Source organism: Sciurus carolinensis, chromosome 5 (genome assembly GCF_902686445.1).
Source record: "Sciurus carolinensis chromosome 5, mSciCar1.2, whole genome shotgun sequence".
NCBI classification, from domain to species: domain Eukaryota; kingdom Metazoa; phylum Chordata; class Mammalia; order Rodentia; family Sciuridae; genus Sciurus; species Sciurus carolinensis.
This window is the reverse complement of record NC_062217.1, coordinates 120,365,349-120,391,054: the sequence shown is the minus strand read 5'-3', so window position 1 is coordinate 120,391,054 and position 25,706 is coordinate 120,365,349. Positions and strand designations below refer to the sequence as shown.

At 37.4% G+C, this 25,706-nt stretch overlaps 1 protein-coding gene across 2 annotated transcripts in view; it reads right to left on the bottom strand.

Moving 5' to 3' along the window:
* Tet1 (tet methylcytosine dioxygenase 1) overlaps nucleotides 1-25,706 on the bottom strand; it is a 119,564-nt gene that overhangs the window by 66,697 nt on the left and 27,161 nt on the right. For both annotated transcript variants that reach the window (XM_047553927.1, XM_047553928.1), the window contains exon 2: nucleotides 24,387-24,440. In XM_047553927.1, coding sequence (XP_047409883.1) covers nucleotides 24,387-24,440 — 54 coding nt within the window. The remainder of the gene's footprint in view (nucleotides 1-24,386; nucleotides 24,441-25,706) is intronic.

Genomic DNA, 25,706 nt, shown 5'->3' with positions numbered 1-25,706 from the left:
TCACTGGCTCCCTGGCACATTTCCATCAGTTTATAGTCTGTTTTTTTTCTACCTTTTATTCCCACAATAACTACAACAATGAATTTTTCATCTTATTGTCCCTTGTTATTATAAGTAATCATTGAAAATATTTCCAGATTTAGACTACTTACTAATAAGAATAAAACTATGTACTGAATAAGAATATTTGCTCAATGATCATTTGGGTTGCATTTTAAGAACAAACATTTTGAGAATATACAGGAATGGATGAACAAAGACACTGTGGTATATCTACCCCGTAGGATTCCATGTAGCCAATTAGAACATCGTGCACTAAAATGGCATAGTCCAAAACATATCATGAAAATAGAAAGATGAAAAAATGTATGGAAAACAATCTGCTCTGCGATTGCATAAGAAGTGAGGAGTGGTATGTACTTTTAAAAGTACACCTAATGTCTGAAAAGGTACAGAGGAAACTGGTTATAGGGTGACTACCAAGAAGGACAGAAGTGAAGGAGAGAGAAAGCAAAAGCAGTATTTTTAATTTTCAGCACTTGTCTATTTCTTCGACCAGTATCTGATCCGATTATAAAGATCTATAAATTCTAAAAGCATAAAAAGTTGTAATTTAGGGGCTGAGTTGTGGCTCAGTGTACAGCGCTTGTCTAGCATGTGTGAGGCACTGGGTTCGATTCTCAGCACTATAAATTAATCAATCAATTAATTAATTAATTAAAGGTCTATCAACATCTAAAAAAAAATTTAAAAAAAAAATCACATCACTACCTCTTAAAAAAAGTCGTAATTTAAATCAGAAAATGATATCACCAAATTATGGCTTTAAAAGGCTTCCTATAGCTGGGCACAGTGGCACATGCCTGTAATAACAGGGGCTCTAGAGGCTGAAGGAGGACCTCAAGTTAAAAGCCAGACTCAGCAACTTAGAGAGACCCTAAGCAACTTAGGGCTGAGGGTGGAGCTCAGTGGTAAAGTTCCCCTGGGTACAATATCCAGTACCATTTTAAAAAATTATTAAATTTTATATAAAAATGTTTGGTCACATTAGTTATAAATAATAATTAAAATAATATGATCCTGTTTAAACTATTAGACACAAAATAACAACTAGTAATATGCACAGCTCATATGTTATTGTGGTTTAAGTTTAAATTTTCAGAGTGTAATGATCATCAAACTTTAACACATTCACCCAAAAATATATTCTTTGCATTCCTCTGAGAAACTTTTTAAAATTTTTTCTGGTATCTGGGATTGAACCCAGGGGCACTCGACCACTGAGCCACATCCCCAGCCCTCTTTTGTATTTTATTTAGAGACAAGGTCTCACTGAGTTGCTTAGTGCCTCCCTTGGCTGACTTTGAACTCAAAATCCTCCTGCCTCAGTCTCCTGAGCTGCTGGGATTACAGGCATGTGCCACCGCACTAGGGCCCAGCCCTCTGGAAAACTTTTGTTCATTCTTTGACTTTCATCATTTTCTTCCCTGTCCCTGCCCCCACACTGGATATGGAACCCAGGGATGCTTTTACCAGAAAGCTCCATCCTCAATTCTTTTCATTTTGAGATAGGGTTTCCCTAAATTTGAGGGAGGCTGGTCTCAAACTTATAAATCCTCTTACCTCAGCCTCCTGAGTTGCTAGGACTACAGGTATGGACCACCATGTTCAGATATTAATTTAGCTTTTTAAAAAATACAATCTGCGTCTTTCTTTCTTTTTCTCTCCCTCTCCATCTCTTTCTTTCTTTCATGGAATTGAACACAGGACTTCACGCATGCCAGGCAAAATCTTTACCACAAAGCTACATCCACATCCATTCCATACCCTTTTGTTTTATGTTATATTATTTAATTTACTTTAGTTGGTACTGGGGATTGAACTGAGGGACACACTATCACTAAGATACACTCCCAAATCTTTTTTTATTTCTTATTTTGAAAAGGGGGTTTATCTAAATTGCTGAAGTTGGTCTCAATCTTTAGATCTTTCTAGCTCAGCTTTCTGAGTAGCTGGGATTTACAAACAAACACTAAAGTCAAGCTTGCGTATTTCTTTTAGATGTTCACTCTATCCCACAGATATTTACTCTTTTTTTCTAAGTATTTTTTTAGATGTTGATAGACCTTTATTTTACTCTTTATTTATATGTGGTGCTGAGAATCAAACGCAGCGCCTCACATGCCAGGCAAGCACTGTACCACTGAGCCACAACCCCAGCCCCCAGATATTTATTCAGTACAGTGCTGAAATAAATTTTATACTATGTGATATTCTTTTTTTTTTTTTCATTAGCTAATTGATTTTTTTGTGTGATGCTGGGGACTGAACCCAGGAACACTCTACTACTTAGTTATATCCTTAGCCCTTTTTATTTTGAGACAGGGTCTCACTGAATTACTCACTGGATAGCCTTGGATTTGCAATTCTCTTGCCTCAGTCTACTAAGTTGCCAGGATTGCAGGCATGCACCATGGCCAACAGATCCTCTATTAATTTAAAAGGCATGCACCCCATTTTAGTTATACTAGTGATGTCCTGCATGTATGTAAATAGTATTATTTTTTTGTTTGTGTTTGGTGCTGGGGATTGAACCCAGGGCCTTGTGCTTGTGAGGTAAGTACTGTACCAAGTGAGCTACATCCCCAGCTCCCTTAAATAGTATTCTTAAACTCATCTTCCTTTCTTTATTTCACCCCCCACTCCCCTTTTTTAGTGTGTGCTGGGGTTGAATCCAGAGCCTCACTCAGGTCTTTAATAAAATCCATATTTTTTGATTTATCAGAATCACAAGAGAAGTTGGGTACAGTGGCGCACACCTGTATTCCAAGTTAGCAGGTTGGCTGAGGCAGGAGGAAATCGAGTTCAAGACGAGCCTGGATAAATTAAGATACCCTGTTTCAAAATAAAAGAAAATAACAAAAAAGGGCTGGGGATATAGCTTAAGGGTAGGTAGGATATCCTGGATCCAATCTTTAGTAAAGAAGAGGGGGTGGATCACATTGGGGAAGATCACACCAAAAAATAAGAGTACAAAAACAAACTAATGTGGAAAGAATCCATGAATTGGATATAGTGGTACACACCTGTAATCCCAGCAACTCAGAAGGCTGAGGCAGGAAGAACACAAGTTTGAGGCCAGCCCCAGCAACGTAATGAGACCCTGCCTCAAAATAGAAAATAATAGGACTGGGGAACCAGGCGTAGTGGCGCACACCTGTAATCCCAGCAGTTGAGGCAGGAGGATTGTGAGTTCAAAGCCAGCCTCAGCAACTCAGCGAGAGAAACCCTAAGCAACTTAGCAAGACCCTGTCTCTAAATAAAATATAAAATGGCCTGGGGATGTAGCTCAGGGGTTAAGCACCCCTGGGTTTAATCTCTAGTACAAAAAAGAAAAAAAAAAAAAAAAAAAAAAGACTGGGGATATAGCCCAGTGGTAGAGCATCTTTGGCCTCTACTGCTAGTCAAAAGAAAAACAACAATAAAAGTAGGTGCTGAGGATGTAACTGAGTGGTAGAGAGCTTGCCCGTTTGAGGCCCTGGGTTCAAACCCCAGCATCACACGCACAAAGTTAAAAAAAAAAAAAAAGATGATATTAAGGGATCCATCTGGATGAGATGTGATGTAGGAATGTGAACTGACGAAAACAAATCCAGGTTACAATGAAGGAAAAATACTCTTGAAGTATTTATAATGTCATATCTTCTACACTCACATTACTTGAGATAAAACACCAAAATACATGTTGCCATAATGTTTACATGTATTTCATACTGCAAAGAAAATGCCACTTATGAACATGAGACCATGCTAGACACTGTGGCACAGGCTTGGAATCCTGGGGAGGCAGGAGGATCAGAAGGTCATGGACACCCAGAGTAATTTAGGGAGACCAAGTCTCAGAATAAAAAATAAGATGAGAACACAGCTCAGTGGTAAAAAAGCTCTGAATAACATCCACAGTGTTGCCAAAAACAAAACAAAAAACAACCAAAAGATATATATGTATAAACATACATATACACTCTATATATGTATACGTATATTCATCTATACATTACATATTATATACCAATATATCATCTAAATTCATTAATCTCTGGGTATGTATCTTATATATCTAATGGATATATATGGATTTATTACCTACATCTATAAAGATGTATACCCCACAGATATAGAGATCAACAGATATAAATTATATTACAACTACGAAAAAGCATTATACTAAATTTATTAAAACCAAAATTTGCTATATTCATAAAGAAGATGACACTATGTTAACTTCCTTCCTTGTAAGTATTTCTTTTGACAATTATAAACAAATTAAATTCAGGGGTTATAGCTTTAAGTTCCTCATAAAATGCCTTCAAGGGCAAACCTATAGTTCCAGCTACCAAGGCTGAGGCAGAGAGGGGCACCAGCCAGGAGTTTGAAGGCATCCTGGGCAATATAGTGAGACACACATTTTAAAACAAATAAGCAACCACACCAAAAAAACTCATAAAATTCTTAAGCATTACAGAATATAAAGCAAATGAAAGGCCAGAATAAAAATATAAATCTGCCCCCCCATGACAAAAATTTGAATTCTATAATTCCTAAAAAATTGGTATTGTATCATGAAAAAGGAGAACACTGAATTTTAAGCTCATACACCTCAGGATGGTGGTAAAGACCAATACAGCTGAATGCTAAATTTTTAATCAAAATAAACAAAAATAACACCAGAAATAGATGGGGTTTCTTATGAACACTGAGGGCTTTCTGTTACTGGTGAATTTTCTCACTTTTTTTTTTTTTTTTTAAATAAATTACAAAGTTACAAATGGACCCTAAAACATTTCTATTCTGCACCTCTCTGGAATGTTGCCAAGGAGCCTTTTGTGGCCTGTTCTTAAATCATTTTGATGCTGCTAACAAATGAGATGACAGCGGTGGAAACAAATGGGACTTCTGAGAACACAAGGCGCCTGCATGAGGAATCTTCAGCAGATGTTATACATTTGGACATTAATAATGAAGCAATTCCTACAAGGCCTCTTGGTATTTTACTTGCAAAACTGATCTGGGCAAATCAGCTTGGGAAAAAGCAATCACAGGAACTAGGGAACTAGACGCTGGATTCAACACAGTCAAATATGGCTAGTGTAGATTCAAATAAAATCTAAGACCTTCTAACCTTAATCAATTGAAAAACCAAGCATGAACCAAGTGTTGGGCCAGTAATAAACCAGATCAAAGCAACAAGCTACTAGAAGGGAGGAAAATTCTAGCACTAACAAATTCAACAACAGCAACAAATAAACAAAATAAAACCATATAATAAGAATAAAATGCATGTTAAAACTATCATATTTCTTCATGGAATTATTAAGCAAATGAGCAGGAGGTATAGAATTGAGCTGAAAGATATGAAAATGACTGGGGGGAATAAATCAAGGATGAAATTCAGAAGAAGAAATGTTGAAAGAGAATTTGAGGTGGCTCAGGCATGAATCATACAATCATGTACTTGGTATTTGAAAACAAAATAATCTCCATCATGCATTCCATACAAAGTCACCTTGAGCCACACTGTGTTGATCTGCAGATGTGAAAATCCAGCTACATGAAAGTGGCAGAATTCATCAGATGTGGCATACCTGGATAATTTACACTGGACGTGTACACACCTCACCCTTTCCCTGGGGTGTCTCCTGGTTTTACTAATTATGTCATAGATACGCCAGAAGCTAGACATCCTCTGATGCAAAGGTCTCACAAGTTTCGTAGTTAAGGAAGTTAGGAAGCAGCTATCTGTGTATTCTGTTTAAACTGCTGAGAGGATCTCAAAGGTAGAAGAGATCTCCAGGGATGTGGAATCCACTTATGTATTGCATGGGTAGACTGAGTTCCCTCCATTAAGTGATTCTTTACCTTTGCTGAGGTATCTAGAGGAACAAGAAATACTTCCAAACAGTGCTCCTAACTCCCAATCCATCACTCCTAGTTTTACACATTGGAGGCTGAGGTGGCAAGTGAAAAAGTCCCTCTGAGGCTGGACATGCAGCTCAGTACTGCCACAGGGAGAACACATGCTTAGCATGCAGTAGGACTTGGTGAGATCTCCAGGGTTACCAAAAACAACCCTCCGATAGTAGTGGACTACAGAACACAGGGTAAAATAAATAGCTATGAGCTCATATTCATTTAACAAATTATTCAATGAGTAAGTAAGTAAGTAGAAGACAATGGACAGCATGTCTTTCCAGTAGAGTTTCCGTTAGATGTAGAAAGAATGGTAGAAATTTAAAGTGAACATTGGGTAAACACCACATTAATAACTACTGGATGTGAGAGTTATTAATGAATGCTAAAAGTAGTCACTGAAAATATAATGGAGCCAAGCATGGTGGTGCATACCTGTATATAATCCAAACAACTGAGGACGCTGAGGCAGGAGGATAACAAGGGAGAGCCCAGCCTCAGCTACTAAGGGAGACCCTGTCTCAAAAATAATAAAAAGGGCTGGAGATATAGCTTATGGTAGAGCATCCCTGGCTTCCATCCTCACTACCAAGAAAATGAAGATAAGAAAAGAAGAATACAATTGTAAAAAGGATATTCGCATTGTCTCCAAGTATTTTCCCACAAAAATACTTGTTCATTACAAAGGAGACTGATTTTAAGGGGAAAAAAAATGTGAGGGGCTGGGGATATAGCTCAGTTGATAGAGTGCTTGCCTCGCAAGCACAAGGCCCTGGGTTCAATCCTAGCACCTCAAAAAAAAAGGGGGGAGGGGGAGAGGAAAAAAAATGTGACATACACCTGAACCAAGAGAGGAACAATAACCCACATATGAGATTTTATGAGACACAGAGAAGGGCACATCACTTCTGTAAATTCTTACCAAAAATAAATATATTAAATTCAACTATGAGGAAATGTCATAAGCCATTCTACAATGCAAGAGATCAGGATTCTTCAAAAGTGTCAATGAGACACTTATGGTCTGGAAACTCAGAAACAATGGCAACTAAATATAGTGAAAGATCCTGGATAGAAATCTGAGCCATGAATGAATATCAATGGGAAAATGGACAAAATTTGAATTAGGCCTTTAGAATAGTTAATAGTACTGAGTCAGTGTTTATTCTGGATTTTATATGGTACTAAGGTAAAAAAATGGTGTTAACATTTAGGGATGGAGAGTAAAGGACTTAAGGGAATTCTTTAAACTATTTTTGCCATAATTTTATAAATTCAACATTGTGTCAAAATAAAATAATAAGCATATGTGTATTACAGCCTAGAGCCCATAGCCCTTTCCTATGACCCCTTTTCTTCTATGATGTTGAACATTAACTGTAACTATTACAGATAGGGCATGGATTTCAGTGTTCAGTTTGTTGATCACTCTGCTCTTGAATCCTACAGTTGGACACAGTGTTTTTCATTCAAATTGGAAATTTCTTTGATTTAATAACATTCTCATTTTTGTTAGGTGATTTTTATTCCCCACTTAACACTACACTGTTAAATACCTTTTCCTTTGCTTAGATTTAAAATAAATACATATTTATTTATTTATTGGAAGCTGGGGATTGAACCCGGGGCTTTGCACAGGCTAAGCAGGCACTCTGCCACTAAGCTACTTCCCAGCCCCAAAATTGTTCAACGATACATTTGCTCTTGTCTTGTAGTGCTAAGGACAAAATCCACTTGAGGGCTGGGGAGATAGCTCAGCTGGTAGAGTGCTTGCCTTGCAAGCACAAGGCCCTGAGTTCGATCCCTAGTACCGCAAAAACAAAAAAAAAATCCACTTGATTGCTAGGCAAGACCTCTACCACTGAATTATACCCCCAGCCCTCCTTAAAGTGGTCATGCAAGACTGGATCCTAACTATTCCGTACAGAGTAGTAATTCACGTTCTCGTGGAGTGTCAAGATGGCCCCATTTTAACTGGGTTCCCCTACAGACTGTTCTCATTCACCTTTCCAAATTCACAAGGACAAAAGTGGTATTGTATAACAATTACATTTTTCAAATTAGCATAGAGACTGAACATTCAGAAATTAGTTCTTGAATATTTATATTTCTTTGGTGAAATTGTGCACTTAAGCTTTTCTCTTTAGTGTAAAATTTCCTGAAAAATCTTCCATTCATTATAACACCAGTAATTCACTGATAGCTTTTTTTTTTTCTTTTTTCTTTCTTTCTTTCTTTTATTTATTTATTTATTTTTTTTTTGGTGCTTTGGTGCCAGGGATTGAACCCAAAGGCCCTTAAGTACTGAGTCACATCCCATCCATTTTTATTTTTGAGAAAGGATCTCACTAAATTGCTTAGGGTCTTGCTAAATTGCTGAGGTTGGCTTTGAACTTGTGATCCGCCTGCCTCAGCCTCCCAAGCCACTGGGATTACAAACCTGTGCCACAGATCCTGGCTCAACGACTATTTCAGAGCTTTTATTTCTGAGTCCTATCAGCATTAGGGGATCCCATCCATATTAATTAGATATGTGAAAACTGTGTAGACTGAGTATAAAATTCTGTATACCGTTGTGAAACATCCTGAGTTTCAATTCCTTGTCTCTATGTTCTATCTATTTTTTTAAACCAAAGGTCGAGAGAAAATGGCAAAACTACAAGACAGGTTCTGTTTCCTTTGTATACCTACCAAAATTTGCCACAAGCCCTTAGAATTAAAACCAAAACAAAACCTCACTTTGCAGTTTCAACATCATTCTTCCTCAGGCTGTTATTACAGGCTCAATATTATATTTACATAGATTACATAATATCCTTTAAAAAAACTCTATGTTCAATCAGGTCTGTTTATTTTAACAATGATTATAATACTTAAAGAGTCAAAGTCAATTCATTCTCCTGGACAATAGTGTTTTTCCATAAATGTTACTGTAATTTAATATGTGAGACTATTTTTTTTTAGGTAAGAATATTATTCAAAAGTAAATTTAAGCTGGTATTATAGAGTCATGTAATAAGTAACAATTTAAAAGAATGTCTTTATCACAAGGATGATTAAATAGAAATACTGCCAAAACCAAATGTTGGTGAAGATGTAGGACAACTGAAAGTCTCATAATTGCTGGTGGAGATTCTTAAGTTAAACATCCACCAATCCTTTTACTCAGCAATTTCACTATTTATCTATGAGAAATGACAACATATGCCCACCCATGCACAACACACACAAAACGTACAAGAAATGTTCATAGCAGCTTTATTCATGATAAACAGAAACTGGAAATAATTCAAATGTCCATCAACAAGAGAACAGATATACAAAAACGTAGTACACTTTACAATGTAATACTCAGCAACAAAAAGGAACAAATGACTGATATATATAGTGACATTAATGAATTGCAAAAGGAATGTTCTGAGTGCCAACACAATTCAATGGAGAAAGAATAGGCTTTACAACAAATGATGTTTGGATGACTGGATATTCATATGCAAAAGAAATAAGTTGGATGCCAGTATTGCACCATATGGAAAAAATAACTTAAAATGTAACAAAAACTTGAAGGTAACAGCTAAACTAAAAATACCCTAGAATAAATATAGATATAAATCTTTATGACTTGGATTAGCTAACAGTCTTTTTTAAAAATAATACATCAAAAGTCCAGGCAGTGACACATGCCTGTGATCCTGTGACTTGGAAGGCTGAGGCAGGAGGTTTGTGAGTTCAAGGCCAGTCTCAGCAATAAGCAACTTAGCAAGACCCTGTTTGAAAATAATAAGTAAAAAGACCTGGGGATGTGGCTCAGTGGTAAAGCATTCCTGAGTTCAATCCCCTGTAAAAGAAAGAAACAGAAAGAGAGAGAGAGAGAGAGAGAGAGAGAGAGAGAGAGAGAGAGAGAGAGAGAGAGAGAAAGGAAGGGTGAAAAATTTGGTATAGGGTAAGTTTACTCTTTGCATTTCTATTTGTTTTAAGAGTGATGATTTCATAATTTTAAATTACTGCATTATGAAATGCTTTCATTAACTTTCCTTTTTAATCATATGGATTTTCATTTTCCTCTGAAAACATTAATTTTTGGGCACACTTTCACATACTCCCTTGACTCTATGGTTTTATAATGGACTAAAGTATGCTTTGGCTGTAATATAAGATATAAATCTCACAGAGAAGTAATAAATTGTTTTTTCTGAGTTTTGTTTCTTATCTATACCCTGAACACAATCTTACGCTATTTGTGTCTATAGGGTACATAAACAAGTCTTTTTTTTCTTTTCTTCTTCTTCTTTTTTTTTTTTTTTTTTTTTTCAGAGCTACAGAGTTCTAGATTGGAGGGGTAGATTGTCACTGATTAATAGTTGTTTTCCATTTTACTTGGTCTCCACTGAGTTTCTCTGAATTTGGTATCTTTCTTTTGTTCTAAGTTCCTGGTAAGATAAGGTTGGGGAGAAGATAAGCGGAAGAAAAGGCAAGATAAAGAAGGAATGAAGTCTCTTTCACATTCCACTGGAATTGAGTGTTCGTTTCAATACTCACTAATGCCTACTTTTTACCACACAAGTAACTTGAGTCCAGTTTCTCAACCAACATTAAGCATTGGGCTACACTGTGTGACAGGACATTACATAAAGCCATAGAAGTTTTTCATTATTTCTTAAAACTTTTATTTGCCAGGTCTGGGTAGCACATGCCTATAATCCCAGCTACTCAGGAGGTTGAGGAAGGAAGATTGCAAATTGGAGAACAGCCTGGGCAGTTTAGTGAGACCCTGTCACAGAATGAAAAATAAAAGTTTAAGAAACAAATTGTTTCCAATTTTTTAAAAAGGAAAAATAAAAAGGGCTGGAGATAGGGCTGGGGTTGTGGCTTAGTGGTAGAGCATTTGCCTAGCATGTGTGAGGCAGTGGGTTTGATCCTCAGCACTGCATAAAAATAAATTAATTAATTAAATAAATACATATTGTGTCCATCCACACCTAAAAAAAAGGGGAGGGGGGCTGGGGATATTGCTCAGCAATAGAGCGTCCCTGGGTACAATCTCTGGTACAAAAAAAAAAAAAAAGAGAGAGAGAGAGAGAGAGAGATTTCCTATTTCTGTGCCCAAAACAAAGGCTGGGACTGGGACATGGCCAGTTGTAAAATGTACCTGAGTTCAATACCCAGTAACTTAAAAAAAGAAAGAAAGAAAGAAAGAAAGAAAGAAAGAAAGAAAGAAAGAAAGAAAGAAACCTGGATGGTTGCTAAAAAGCCACAAGAATAACAGAAAATATGCATAGTTTCTGTTTTGTTTTGATTGTTTCCCCCTTCTCCAAGAGAGAATGAAATCCAGGGTTTTGGGTATGCTATGCCAGCACTCTACTGCTGGGCTATGTCTTTAGTACAGAAAACTTACATGTTCTTAAAGTAACTACTCAGAAGATTATGCAATTCCAAAATGAAAAAGGGTAACAACTTACTTCTGGAGACACTTGGTAGATATTACCTTCACCCAGTGATGAACACTAACATCATAAGAATGAGACAAACTGACATCATGACACTTAGAAGATCACAAATTCTCTCTGTGGGATTCTTGTTAAAAAATGAACAATGGATGTGCATGCCTGTAATCCCAGCAGATCAGGAGGCTAAGGCTGGAGGACTCAGAGTTCAAGGTCAGCCTCAGCAATTTAGCAAGGCCCTAAGCAACTTAGAAAGACCCCATCTCCCAAACAACATTACACTATGTACATGTATGATTACACAAATGGTGTGACTGTACATCGAGTACAAACAGAGAAAAATTGTACTCCATTTCTTTACAACAAATCAAATGCATTGTGCTGACATGTTTAACTAAATAAAACAAACAATAAAAGAAGAAAAGAAAAGGAAAGAAAGACACTGTCTCCAAATAAAAAATAAAAAGGGCTGGGGATGTAGTTCAGTGGTTAAGGAATCCTGGGTTCAATCCATGGTACAATATCAATAAATAAACAAATAAATAACCTGAATCTTATCATGAGCAAACATAGAATAAACCCAAATTGAGAGATGCTACAAAAACAACTGAATGTACTTACTCTCTGCAAATTACTGACAGAAGACTAGAGAGACACAATAACCACATGCAACGTATGATGAGATCATTGTTTGATACACAAGACATTACAAAGACAATTGGGGAAATATGAATAGGGTTATGATCAGTACATGCAACAACAGTAGCTATCACATCCAACCAGTGTTAACTTCCTTCGTTTCCATCACTGTACTGTACTTATATAAGATGTCCTTGTACGTAGGAAACATATGGTGTAGTATTTAGGTTCAAAGGACATCCTTTCTGAAACTTACTCTCAAGGAATGGGGTCAGGGGAGAGTGTTTGTCTACAGAGAAAGAAAAAGAGACAAAATGGAAAAATACAAACAAACTTGGGAGACTGAGTGAATAATACATGTGAATAATTTGTACTATTTTACAGTCTTTTTTTTTTTTTTAACCTCAGGAAATAAAATTTTACCATATAAAATTTACATTTGTTAATATGATGAAAATTACAGTCAAAGATCTTTTGCTCATCCTTTTCCTAATGCATTCTTGCAAAGTCACATTTTTATCTAGATTATTTAACAGTTTTATAACAGTTGTGCTGGCAATGTAAGTGTATAAATAAGGTAGAAAATTAAAAACAGATCAAAACAGTGCAGGCAGAAGACCACTACCAAAGAGTAACCTCCAAGAACTTGGGATTTTCCATGGTAAGGTAGGTGTTGTAGGGTCATCACTTCCCTTTTGTTTAAAAATTATGTGGACTTTAAAATTTTTTTACTTTCATAAAGCCCATGAAATAGAAGTAGAAAGGAATTTTTTTAAATGAACAAAAGAAGTAGAAAGTCAAATGTCTTTCTCTTTCTAGAATTAAGCAAATTTCACATTTCTTGGGAATAAATTTGACTTGAGTTTTTCTTCCTTCCTTCATTTTTCTTTTTAGTACTGTGGGTTGAACCCAGATATGCAATACCACTGAGTCAGCCCCACCCCTTAAATTGTTTAGGGCCTCACTAAATTGCTGAGGTTGATTTTGAACTTGCAATGTGCCTACTTCAGGGCTGGGGAGATAGCTCAGCTGGTAGAGTGCTTATCTCGCAAGCACAAGGCCCTGAGTTCGATCCCCGTACTGCAAAAAAAAAAAAAAAAAAAAAAGTTCCTGCTTCAGCCTCCTGAGCATGTGCCACCACACCTGAGCTTTCTCAGAAAAATCAAAACAGAAAAATACATTATATATTTTTTATAATGTCTTTTATCTTCTGACCAGGAATAGCACACATATTAATCTTCAGAACTTTTCCTTAGAAATTATATTGAGCAGAAATTAACCAGTCAGTCTTTGTACTCTAATGCTATCATTTATCATAAAGCATTATATTAGGAAATGTGGCCTAGGTAACTCTTTATTTTGATGATTCTAACTTGTTACATTTACGTGATTAAATATTAGAGGCTTTAACTAAGCCTTGGACAGCTGGATTACATTTCCAATTAAATGTTTCAACCTGCAGAGTGGCTATTTTACACTATCTACTAACGGAGGTCAGAAACTAGATTTCATGAGTGGGATAACAAAATCAATATATTTAAATAGCTTACACATATTTTAATCAACAAATATCCTTAGTATTTTATAAAGTTCACCAAAACCCATATTTCAGTCCAATAATATTTTCATCCATGCTTCCTCATGGCTCTGTAAATGCCTCTATTTCATTTTTTAATTTCTTCTTTTTTATTTTTCCATGGAAGCAATGATTGGTATATCCCTTTATCTCCCTTCCTTGTTATCACCTGGTGTAGATACAGCAGATCAATTTAATCTCTGAGTTTAGGCAACTACATCTATTTTTAGCAATCTGCAAATCTCCTCTAATTAGAAATTTAGGACCGAGAAGCATTAGACATTCCTTTTTTTCTGGTGGGGTACTGCAGATTGAACCCAGAGGCACTTTTCCACTGAGCGACATCCCCAGACCTTTTCATTTTGTTTTGAAACAGGGTCTCCCTTAGTTGCCCAGGCTGGCCTCGAGCTTGCAATCCTCCTGTCTCACACTCCCTAAAACTGCAATACACCTGTGCAAACACAACGTTTTATGCTGGACATTCTTCTTTTTTTTTTTTTTTTTAAGATGTTGATAGATCTTTATTTTACTCATTTATTTACAGGTGGTGCTGAGAATTGAACCCAGTGCCTCACACATGCTGGGCAAGTACTCTACCACTGAGCCACAACCCCAGCCCTATGCTGGACATTCTTAAATGAAGGAAGACCCTCAACAGTTATAGACTGGAGAACCTGTTTGAAACCTGAATTTTACTGTCACATGACCCCTTCCACTTGACCTTCAAATAAAAAAATTCTATAGAAATGTAACAAAGGACAGGTAGTCTCCAAGAATATGCAAGAAACACATCCATATCCACTCAGGATGGTGGGAGAACTAGACAGATTAAAAGAGACTTGAGACAACACGACCAAATACAAATTGATAACACTCTAGTACTGGATAATAGATTGAGGAGGAAAGCAGCTCAAGAGGATTGGGGAGAGGGCTTTTGTTCTTTTGTTTGTTTTTCTTTCGGTACTGGGCACTGAATCCTGGAGTACTTTATTACTGAGATACATAACCACTCTTTTTAATTTTTTTTTTTTTTTTTTTTTTTTTTTGAGGCAGGGTCTCACTAATTGCCAAGGCTGACCTGTAACTTTCCATCTTCCTGCTTCAGACTCCAGAGTCACTGGGATCATAGTTGTGTGCCACAGTGCTGGGAGGCTTTGAAAATTTCTAAAATGTAAAGTAGAGTATATAATATTAAATTGAATCGATATTGTGGTTAAGAGTGTAACTCAGAGTTAGACCATTTGTCCAGCTCGTGCAAGGTCCTGGGCATTGTCCTCAGTACCCCTCCCCCAATAAACAAAGGGTTCTGGGCATGGTATCACAGCCCTGTTAGACCCAGTTATTCTCAGCCAGGGCAACCTAGACAGGCCCTGCCACAAAATAACATTTTGTTTTACTTTGTTTTTGGTACCAGGGATTGAATCCAGTCACTCAACTACTGAGCCACATCCTCAACCCTTTTTATTTTTTTAACAAAGTTCTTTGTTAAGTTGCTCAGGGGCCTTGCCAAATTGCTGAGGCTGGCTTTGAACTCTCAATCCTCCTGCCTTAGCCTGTGGAGTTATTGGGATTACAAGCATATGCCACCATGCCCCGCTCATGTGCTATTCCTCAAATTCTTCTATAGGTTTTGGGTTTTCTACATTAATATAAATGTACTAGATATGTATCTGGATTTCTACATTATCAAAAATGGCCCGATGACTTGAAAAAAGGGGTACTCTCTCCTATATATTCAAATGTTGCTGCACTAATTTCTATTTTAACTTTTGCTTTCATTTGAACTCAAAGTCAATTCCTGTTTTTCTTTGTTTTTGTTTGTTTGTCTTGATTTTGTTTTTGCTTTGACAGCCTTGCTTTAGTTACCAGGTTGGTACTGAAATCTTGGGCTCAGGTGGTCCTTCAGCTCAGTCTCTCAAGTAGGTGGGACTACAGGTGTGCACCACCAAGCCCTGCTTAGAACAGGCATTTTTAAAAAGTTACTGGGGAGGGTGAGTTGGGAGGATTGAGAGTTCAAGGTCATGGGGCAACATAACAAGATCACAACTCAAAATAAATAAGTGCATTACAATAAAATAAAAAGAAAGCCACTCAGGCTGGTGGTATAACTCAGTGGTAGAGTATGTGCTTAGAAGGCATAAGGCCTTGGGTTCAATCCCCAACAAACACAGGAACACAAACACACACACAGCCACTGTTCTTGCATAGGTCATTGTGGTAGATAAATTTTGCTATAAAATCTTTGAAAATATATTTAAAAAGAATTTATTTTGGATACTGAATGACATTCCACTATCAAAACAGTTATAATCTGAAAATGAAAAAGGTTAATACTTTAACAAAAATTAAATGAATAATTATTTGGGTATTTTTTTGAACTCTTCTTTTTTTGGTGGTGGGGGGGGGGTGGTAGGTAAATGGGGATTGAGCCCAGGTGTGTTGAACCACTGAACCACCTCCTCAACCCTCCACCCCTTTTTTAATTTTTTATTTTCAGATAGGGTCTCACTAAGTAGCTTAGGGCCTCATTAAGTTGCTGAGTCTGGCTTTGAACTTGCAATCTGGGATTACAGGTGATCATCTCTGTGCCCAGCATATTTTTATCCAACTCTTGAGAATGTATTATAGTTAGTAAATGGAGAACTATGCAGGAGGGAAGGTACACTTCAAATATAAGATGAATCCAGCACCATCAAAACAAACACAGTATGAGCATAAATATTCAAGACACAAGGCATATGTTCTTTTGTAGACTAGGAAGAATTTGAGTGATGTGTTTTTTCTGTTTGTAGCTTGAATGAAATTTTTCTCAGTCCATCCAACCTCATTTGGCTTTTATTCACTCAGATTCTCTGGGATCATTCCTAGAAATCACAGAATCAGGGCTAGGGATATAGCTTAGTGGCAGAGCACTTGCTTAGTCTATGTGAGGCCCTGAGTTTAATCCCCAATACCCAGGATGGGAGGTATGGGTGGGGTGGTGAGGGGAACAGAAAAAGAAGAAAGGAAAAATAAATCACAGAATTGATGCGTCTTGGGCTGGGGTTGTGGTTCAGTGGTAGTGTGCTTGCCTAGCATGTGTGAGGCCCTGGGTTCAATCCTCGGCACCACACAAAAAATTTTTTTAAATAAAGGTATATTTAAAAAAAAAAGAATTTATAAGTATTTTATTTATTGTTTGTCTTTACTGGGGCCCTTTACCACTGAGTTACATCCCCAGTCCATTTTACTTGAGACAAGATCTTACTAAATGGCTGAGGGTCTCCCTGAGAGTTGCTGAGGTTGGCCTTGAACTTCTTCTTGTCTCAGTTAGCCTCTGGTGTTGCTGGGATTACAGGAATGTACCACCCAGCCAAAGTCTGGACATGGGTCTTGAAACATTGAAAATACACATGCTTTCATGATAACTGTATGACTGTACGTGAGCTGGTTTGGTGAGAACCCAGCACTGAAATTAATCTGATCCTCTCTAGGCAAAATGCAACATAACAGTTCCTGGGTATGCAACCCAGCAACCCCATGTGTGCCTTTGATGGTGTGAATAAACACTGCTGTATGAACACACGTCTTCTACAGCTTTTGCCAATTTATGACAGAATGAGCAAAATAAAGGCCATTTGTTGAATTGCGAAACTAAATTATTAAATTTACATGACCCCCTTTGTGTTCTCAAATTATTTTCTTCCAATTTATATGTTGGCTTGTTCATTTGTTTGTTTTTTAAGCTGGTATACTCTGAATACCCACCCCAAAATCCCTCAGGCTCGGTGGCACATGCCTGTAATCCCGCCACTCAGGAGGCTGAGACAGGAAGGTTTGAGTTCAAAGGCAGCCTTAGCAACTTAGCAAGGTCCTAAGCAACTCAGTGAGACCCTGTCTCTAAATAAAATACAAAGAAAAGGGCTTGGGATGTGATTCAGTGGTAAAGTATCCCTGGGTTCTATCCCCAGTACTAATAAACAAAACAAAACAAAATAAAACCCACTGGCCAATACATGCAAATATATGGAACAAGTTGCCTTGGATTACGAAGAACTATCAAAATGGCATGTCTTTCTCCCCCAATTGTGGTTTAGTACTTAATCGATCACTTCAATTTGCAACATGTTGCTACAAGTAATGGAGTGCTGCATTTATTACCAGTTTTTAAAAAGTATCATTTTACCAATGATTTCTTTTATTAAATGAAACAATGTTGTAGATGAAATGGCAGACAACAAAATCTGTAGCAGCTCTGTGAACATCTGTGAACTTCCATTTCCTGTAGCTTAAGGGATTTGAAAATAAAGGAGGCATCTCGGTCCTTTTAAATCTACTTGTATATATGTTAAGATTTACAAATTAAGGAAAAGTTCTCACAAATCCCAGACACATTTCCTTAAAGGATGTTTTCCCCATTTACCACTTTTTGTTGTTCTTTCCTTCAAAACATTCACTGCAATTTGTAATTTATTTGTCTTTAAATTTTCTGCTTGCCTTTCTTCAGTAGCATTTAATCTCCTGTGTTTCCTGCAGGAAACACATTGGTCTTAAATTTTCCAGTATAGTCCCAGCATTTACAATGTGCTCAAAATATATTTAGTAAATATTAATTATGCTATTCAGAAAAAGATTCCTTCTGAAGTATTTCACAGAGGCTTGGTAATCATTCTAAATTTTTTTTTATTTTTTTTATTTTTTTTATTGTAAACAAATGGAATACATGTTGTTTCTCTGTACATGGCGTAAAGGCATGCCATTTGTGTAATCATAAATTTACATAGGGTAATGTTGTTTGTCCTAAATTTTTTTAAAATTTATTTATTTATTTATTTATTTATTTATTTTGTGGTGCTGGGAATTGAACCTTGTGCCCTGGTCCTAAATATTTTGAAAATCACTATGTCATGCCAAGTGAGACCATGTACAAATGTGACTCAATCATTTACAATTTGATTCTTTTTAAAACATGTTTCAAAATGACATGTAGTTATACTATATGCAAGTGTCCTGTCCTCTGCTAGTGACACAAGCCTTATGCCCCCCGCCCCCCCCCCACGACCTGTTCTTCCTCCTTATCAGCCTCATCAAGGAAGGAAACAGTGAAGAGTAGGGCTGCCAGTGCAGAACCCAGCAGCAAGATCATGTCGTTTAGATTTTTTCTTTTATAGATCAGCCTCTGTAGACAGTTTCCTGGTTTAATATCCACTGACATTTCTTTATATTTGTTCACCCAGTTCTTCCAAACACTCTACTATCTCTATGATGTTTTATAACCAAAGAGCTAGAAAATGTTCCCTGGCCACCAAGGTAGAATATCTAATTACAGAATATATAAATGTGTCTCCTTCCCTAGGATGCTCACACTTTTTATTTTTTTGCTTGTTTATTTCGAAGATGAACACAATACCTTTATTTTATTTATTCATTTTTTATGTGGTGCTGATGATTGAACCCAGTGCCTCACATGCTAGGTAAGCGCTCTACCACTGAGCTAAAATCCCAGTCTATAGTTTTTGTTTTGAGATGATTTTTAGATTAATTCATGAATTGCAAACATAGTATACAGTTTTGTTTTGTTTTGTTTTTTTTCTTTTGGCAGCAGAGGAGGTTAAACCCAGGGTCTTGGAAATGCTGGTCAACATTCTACAGTGAACCACAACCCCAGCCCTGAGTACAGAATTCTTATATAACTTTCACCCAGCCTCACCTAATGTTACCATCTTCATGATCAAGATTTGGGTCCTCTTCTTGACCCAGTAGTACTGCCCTTGTAGTGACTAGTAATGATGGATATGTACCTTCTATATACTGGTACATATCCCAGAAGCATGACCCAGATGCAGTTGACAGACAACTCCCTTTCTTTCTGGCTTTTTATTGGGATTCATCATCAAAAACAGGAGAAGACAGGAAGCCAAGGTTTCATTCCCCCATGACTCCAAGTAGAATCCCCCTTCTATCAACAACCACAGCTGAAATCCCTGCTCATAGCCAATGTCCTGGCCCACATCTGTAATCCCAGGGACTCTGGTGGCTGAAGCAGAAAGATCGCGAGTCTGCCGGAGCAAGTTAGCAAGGCCCTGTCTCAAAGTAAAAAGGGCTGAGTACATAGTTCAGCACCCCTGGGTCAATCCTCAGTACTGTACAAAATGGAAACAAAAACAAAAATCTTGCTCCCTCTTTTCAGCTACCACTGCACTTGAGTTCCTCCCCCACTCCTCTGCCTTTCCAGCCCAGTAATAATACCTCTCTACTTTCCTTAGTCCTGTTATCTTTTACTATCATTAGTTATTTTGTTAATTCCTCTCACACCTCTAAAGTACTTCTTTAAACCGGGCAGTGGTACATGCCTATAATCCCAGCAGTTCAGGAGACTGAGGTAGAAGGATTGCAAGTTCAAAGCCAGCCTTAGTAATTTAGAGAGGTCCTAAGCAACTCAGTGAGACCCTGTCTCTAAATAAAATACAAAGAAAAGGGCTAGGCAATCTCAAAAATCCAAAGGACGAATGATCTCACTGATAAGCGGATGATGACACATAATGGGGGGTGGGAGGGGGGCAAGAATGGAGGAAGGAGGGACTGTATAGTGGGAAAAGAGGGGTGGGAGGGGTGGGAGGAAGGAAAAAAATAACAGAATGATTCAAACATCATTACCCTATGTAAATGTATGATTACGCAAATGGTATGCTGTTACTCCATGTACAAACAGAAACAACATGTATCCCATTTGTTTACAATAAAAATAAATAAAAAAAGAAAAGAAAAGGGCTAGGGATGTGACTCAGTGGTAAAGCACCCCTGGGTTCTATCCCCAGTACTAATAGATAAATAAATAAAATGCTCCCTTTATGAATTTTTGCTCAAACCTCCAACTGATTGTGCTGGTTTTCTTCAGGGAAAAACACTGCCAATCAAAGCAAGTTAATATTACCTTAAAAACTGACTTTCTTGGACTGGGGTTGTGGCTCAGTGGTAGAGCACTTCCTCACAAGTGTGAGGCACCGGATTAGATCCTCAGCATCACATAAATAAATAAAATGGGGGTGTTGTGTTCATCTACAACTAAAAACGAAATTTGAAAAAAATATTGACTTTCTCTAAGAAAATATATCCTCCAAACTCATCTCCTCAGCCATATACACAGAATATTTACATAAATGTTTCTTTCAAAAGGAATTCCAAAGCATGTCATTTGCAAGCTCAAGTTCATGAGTCATGAACTGAAACTAGTTCACACTTCTACTGTAGTTAAGAATCAAACTAGGCAAAGTGGTGCACACCTGTAATTCCAGCTACTCGGGAGGCTGAGGGAGGAAGCTAGCAAGCTGCAGGTCAGATTTGGAAACTTAGGAAGAGTCTCTCTTAAAAAAAAAAAAAAACAAGTATCTTTTTATTTTGTATCTATACCACTGTATCTCAGTGGTAGAGTGTTTGCCTATCCTGTGTGAGGCACTGAGTTCGATCCCTAGCACAACAAACAACAACAACAACAACAACAACAAACCAACAGAAGTTTCTTAATACAGCAGAGCTAAGAATTTGCCATCCCTATGTGAAAATAACAATGATTACCAAGAGGGCTTGAAGGGGAAGCTAATGCTGAGCCAGCCTCACCCAACCCTGCCTCTTGTGTTTGATGCCACTCTGGTCATAAAGTGCTTATAAAGGAAACATTTCAGCAAGAGGAAGACTTCTAAAAAATTTGAATCACTACTTAAAGCTTTAAAATTTGAAGTATAACAGAATGAATATAGGTATCCATGTAAGTAACAATTTCATTTAGAGAAGAGTTGTGAAGCAGGGTATGGTGCCAAATGCCTGTAATCCCAGTGGTTTGGGAGGCTGAGGCAGGAGGATGAAGGGTTCAAAGCCAGTCTCAGCAACTTACGAAGGCCCTAAGTCACTTAGCAAGACCTTGTCTCTAGATAAAATATGAAAAAGGTTTGGGGATGTGGCTCAATGGTTAAGTGCCCCTGGGTTCAATCCCAGGTACCATTAAAAAAGAGAGAGAGAGAGATGTGAGATGTGAGATCAACAATTTCAATCCTGCGACTGGATTTCAATAGGACCAGGTTCAGAGCAGGATGGAATTAACCTCAAATTCTTTGTGTCCCCCCCGCCCCCCAGTTAATTTTTGGACAATTATTTCTTGAGTATCTACTAATCTAAGATATTGTTTTAGTAGCTGAGAGTCAACAAGGAATAAGACACAGCACCTTGCTGTGAAGAATCTCAGAACTTAGGATGTTTGCTGGAGGATAAGCACAGAGAGATTTAGGACTTGTACCTGCTTCCTCTTGGGGAGCATGGTGTCAGGGAAGGTAAGCTTCAAATTCTATACCCAATTTCCTCCATGTATTATTCATCCATTTAGCTAAGAGATGATGAAGGTAAACAATTTTTCATAGCACCTACCTGGCAAAGGGACCCAGGGGATTTGAAGATCTAAGGAGCCAGAATCAAAGGAAAGCAGACTAGATCTTTGGTTCAATGCCAAAAGCAAGGACAAAGAATTATGAAAAGAGACCAAGTCATAACTTGTAGAGTCCCATCACTGAATCTCTAGGGAGAATCCAAATGGAACATTTAAGTCCTTATCCATAAAAACTTATGGGGCAGTGGTACAGGCCTATAATGCCTGAGGAAGGAAAATAACAAGTTCAAGGCCAACCTGGACAACTTAGGGAGAACCTGATGTGGCTCAGTGGTGCGGTGCCTCAAAACAGAACGAAGTTCTGTCTCTTAAGTTGAGATCCATTTTCCTACCCTCACTCCTTTCTCAAACACACTTACCATTCTCCTTTAGGGTTATATAATATTCTACATTTGTCTCACTGAATTTTAATACCAAGTTAAAATCTGAAGGTTTTTAGCATTTCTACTCTTCAGAAGAGAAGCAAAGCTTGGAAAAGGAATATAACAGGAAATATTTTTAAAACATAAGTGCCTACATCAAAAACAATATATTTTTTTCTCTTAGAGCATTACCCTATTCTTCATTTCATTAATCTGTTACTGTGGAGGGGAAGCAAACAACAATTCAGTTCTGCTTGATGGGGCAGATGAAATTCCACCACTCACAGGTACTTAATTGAATTTAAAAAAAAAAAAAAAAAAAGGTCCAGAATCTATCACCATGATTCCCAAAAGCAATACACGGTATATTTACTTCCAAAATTTATTTCAAGTGACAGGACACCCACAGACTAACATAATAAACAGAACTAAATAGCACACCCCAAGCCCAATTCCATGTCCTAGCAAAGGAGGGAAAAGATTTAGCTACCAGGTTTAGTGTCTATTAGTTTCTGTTATGTACTCTCTTTTTTCTCCTATAATTCCCCCCCTCCAATGTTTAAGAGCCATTTATAACAGCAAGACTGAAACTATTCTCATGAAGAACTTAATGCCTGAGATGGATTTACCCAATACAGAAAATATAGAGAGATCTAAGTAGAACTCCATAGATGGGAGAAGGGAAGGGCATGAAAGGAGGTAGATGAATCAATATGAAGAAAAACAGAAGATGGTTTAATTTGTCTTGAAAATAACCACTATTCATTTTGTCCAGGCCCCAAGAGAATTTGTGCCAAGCAATTTCATTCACTTCACAGTGTCTAGCACATTGCTGACTACATGGTAAATATGAAATAAATACTTGTTGGTTGATGAAAAATGTACATGGCAATGCTGTATATACCCAGGAAATAAAAACTCAAGGTGGTCAGCTAAAATAGAAAGCAACACAAGGTTTGGTTCTCAATATGAATATTTTCAACTCACACAACTAGGGGAACAAACAAGATAAAATTCTGCCATAGTCATAGTTCAAGATGTTGTTCCTCTTGGAAGCTAAAACTTTATTTGCAAAAGAGAAGTTACAATTAGGTCAAATATTTTAAATTAAATATGTACAATATAATTTTACAGACCAGTTGCTTTATTGCTTGCCATTTCTTCTTCAATTAAAAAGGTTGCTTACGTTTATAGTAGCAATATGCCACTTGAAAGCTTAAGCACATAAGCACCTATTTGCCAGACTAATGCTAGCCTTGAAGTTTTAGTGATGCCATATGTTTTAAAATTAACCCTTCTAAATACTGTACAAAGCTTCTATATGGATTGTTAGCTTATAACCAAATTTGGCTACTGTTAAATACTCATCGGTCAATGTATAGAATATAAAGAAACCATGCTTATTCCTACAGTCCTATGAATGCCAAAATTAAAGATGATATAATGAGAATGTGGTATTAAGCAATTATAAGGTGACTGTAAGATTTCAATGACTTATACGTTTTAAGTTGAACTAAACTGAGAACCATTATTCTTAAGGGAAAAAAAAAATCACAAATTTTAAAATAGTATTTAATGGGAGGTCTATTAAAATCACAATGGATCTTAGCTGTCAACTTCAAATAGTACCTTTCTCCTAAAAAGCTTAAGTACACACACCAGTGCAACAACACAAATGCAGATGTTACAAAGGGGGATATAAAGAAAAATGAATTTTATTCACAACACTTTGCATATAAACTTTTCCTTCTGCAGACTTGTGGGAGTTGAAAATAAAGGATGCTAATATGCACATTATGCAGTACATCAGAAAAAAAGAGGAAAAAACTTGAGTTGAGTGAAAATTCATTAATCTACTGAAAATCTGGGAGAATACACATCCACTGTATTCCAAATTTACCCTCAAGTGACAGGAAAAAAAAAAAAAAAACTACATGAAATGGAAAAAATTAAATATTATTTAATCAACAGCTGATTACCTTTAAAACTTTGGGCTTCTTTTCCCTCTGGGGCCTCTTGTTTTCTTTTATAACCTAAAAAAAAAATCAAATTGGAAAATGAGCCTCCATTAAGGAAAAAAAAATAGCTCCCACCCCCCCAAAATTTTTGACTATTTTTCTGTAAAACTACTTCTACCATTTAAAAATCATCAACATGTTTGCTAGGCAAAACCTAAAGCTCTTATGTAAAATGTATATTTTAAAAGTCACTGAAAAAAAAAAAGCCCTTCTATAAAGATGAAGTAGGGAAATACCCTTTTTTCCCCTTAGAGTCTGTCTTAATTAGCCTCTGCATTCTTCACAGCGAAGCCCACGAGGTAGCCATCTTGCTTGCTTCTGCAGAGGAAGCCTCTACAGTGGAACAGTTCTGCAAACTGCTTTTGGTATTATTATCATGGTGTTTAAAGGCAGCCCTGGCCTGCCAGCACTGTAGACGTGCTGGGCATGCCTTTTGCAAAAACAGCCCCACAAAGAGTGCAGCCAATGGCAATGCAGAGCTTAGCAACTCCAAAGTGATCTTCTCAGCCTAGCCCTTCCTAGACAAAGGATCTCCTGTGCGGCTCTGCTCTCACCACAGGACACAGGCAGCCACAAGCTGCGACATGGAGTTCTCTGCAGAGGATCTGGTCGCGCCGAAATCACAGGAGGCTTCAGCAAAAACAATGCACACAAATCCCCCAGGTCGCCACCATCGGATCGATGGCGGAGTCTCCCTGATTAGTAACCTCTTGGTGGCTCGGAGGGTAGGTCTCCATGGGGGAGGGGTGTGCTGCTCTACCTCCAACCTACAGGAGATATAACGAAGCCTAGGGGGGCATTTGGGCTTGCTGAAACTCTGGAAGGTATTGTGCATTTTTACTTTATAAGGCAAGGCTAAATATTGGCGATATTTAAGGCAGGGAGGTTATGTGAGGACAGTGTAGGCTCAGCTGTTGGGCTGCGTGTCTCATTCCTCGGAACCACACCTCTTTGCAGCAGGCGCTCTGCCCAGAAACACAGCAATTTGATTTCTGTCAATAAATGTCCAATGACAAAGGCAGATTAAAAAACAACAATAAAGCCACTTAAAAGGAAAAGAACAGGATGAGGACAAGGAAAAGGGGTGGTGTTTTTAAAATACACTTGTCACTGAGTGTCTAGAGAGAAAAAAGATTTCGCTCTCTTGCTATGGACATTTCCGATGACTTTCATTTCCAAAGAAATCCCCGACTAACCAGAAGACAGATTCTGACTGGTACCTGTAGGACAAAAGGTCACTTTTGGCTCCTTTCTCTTCCAAGATCATCAATTGTCACAGAG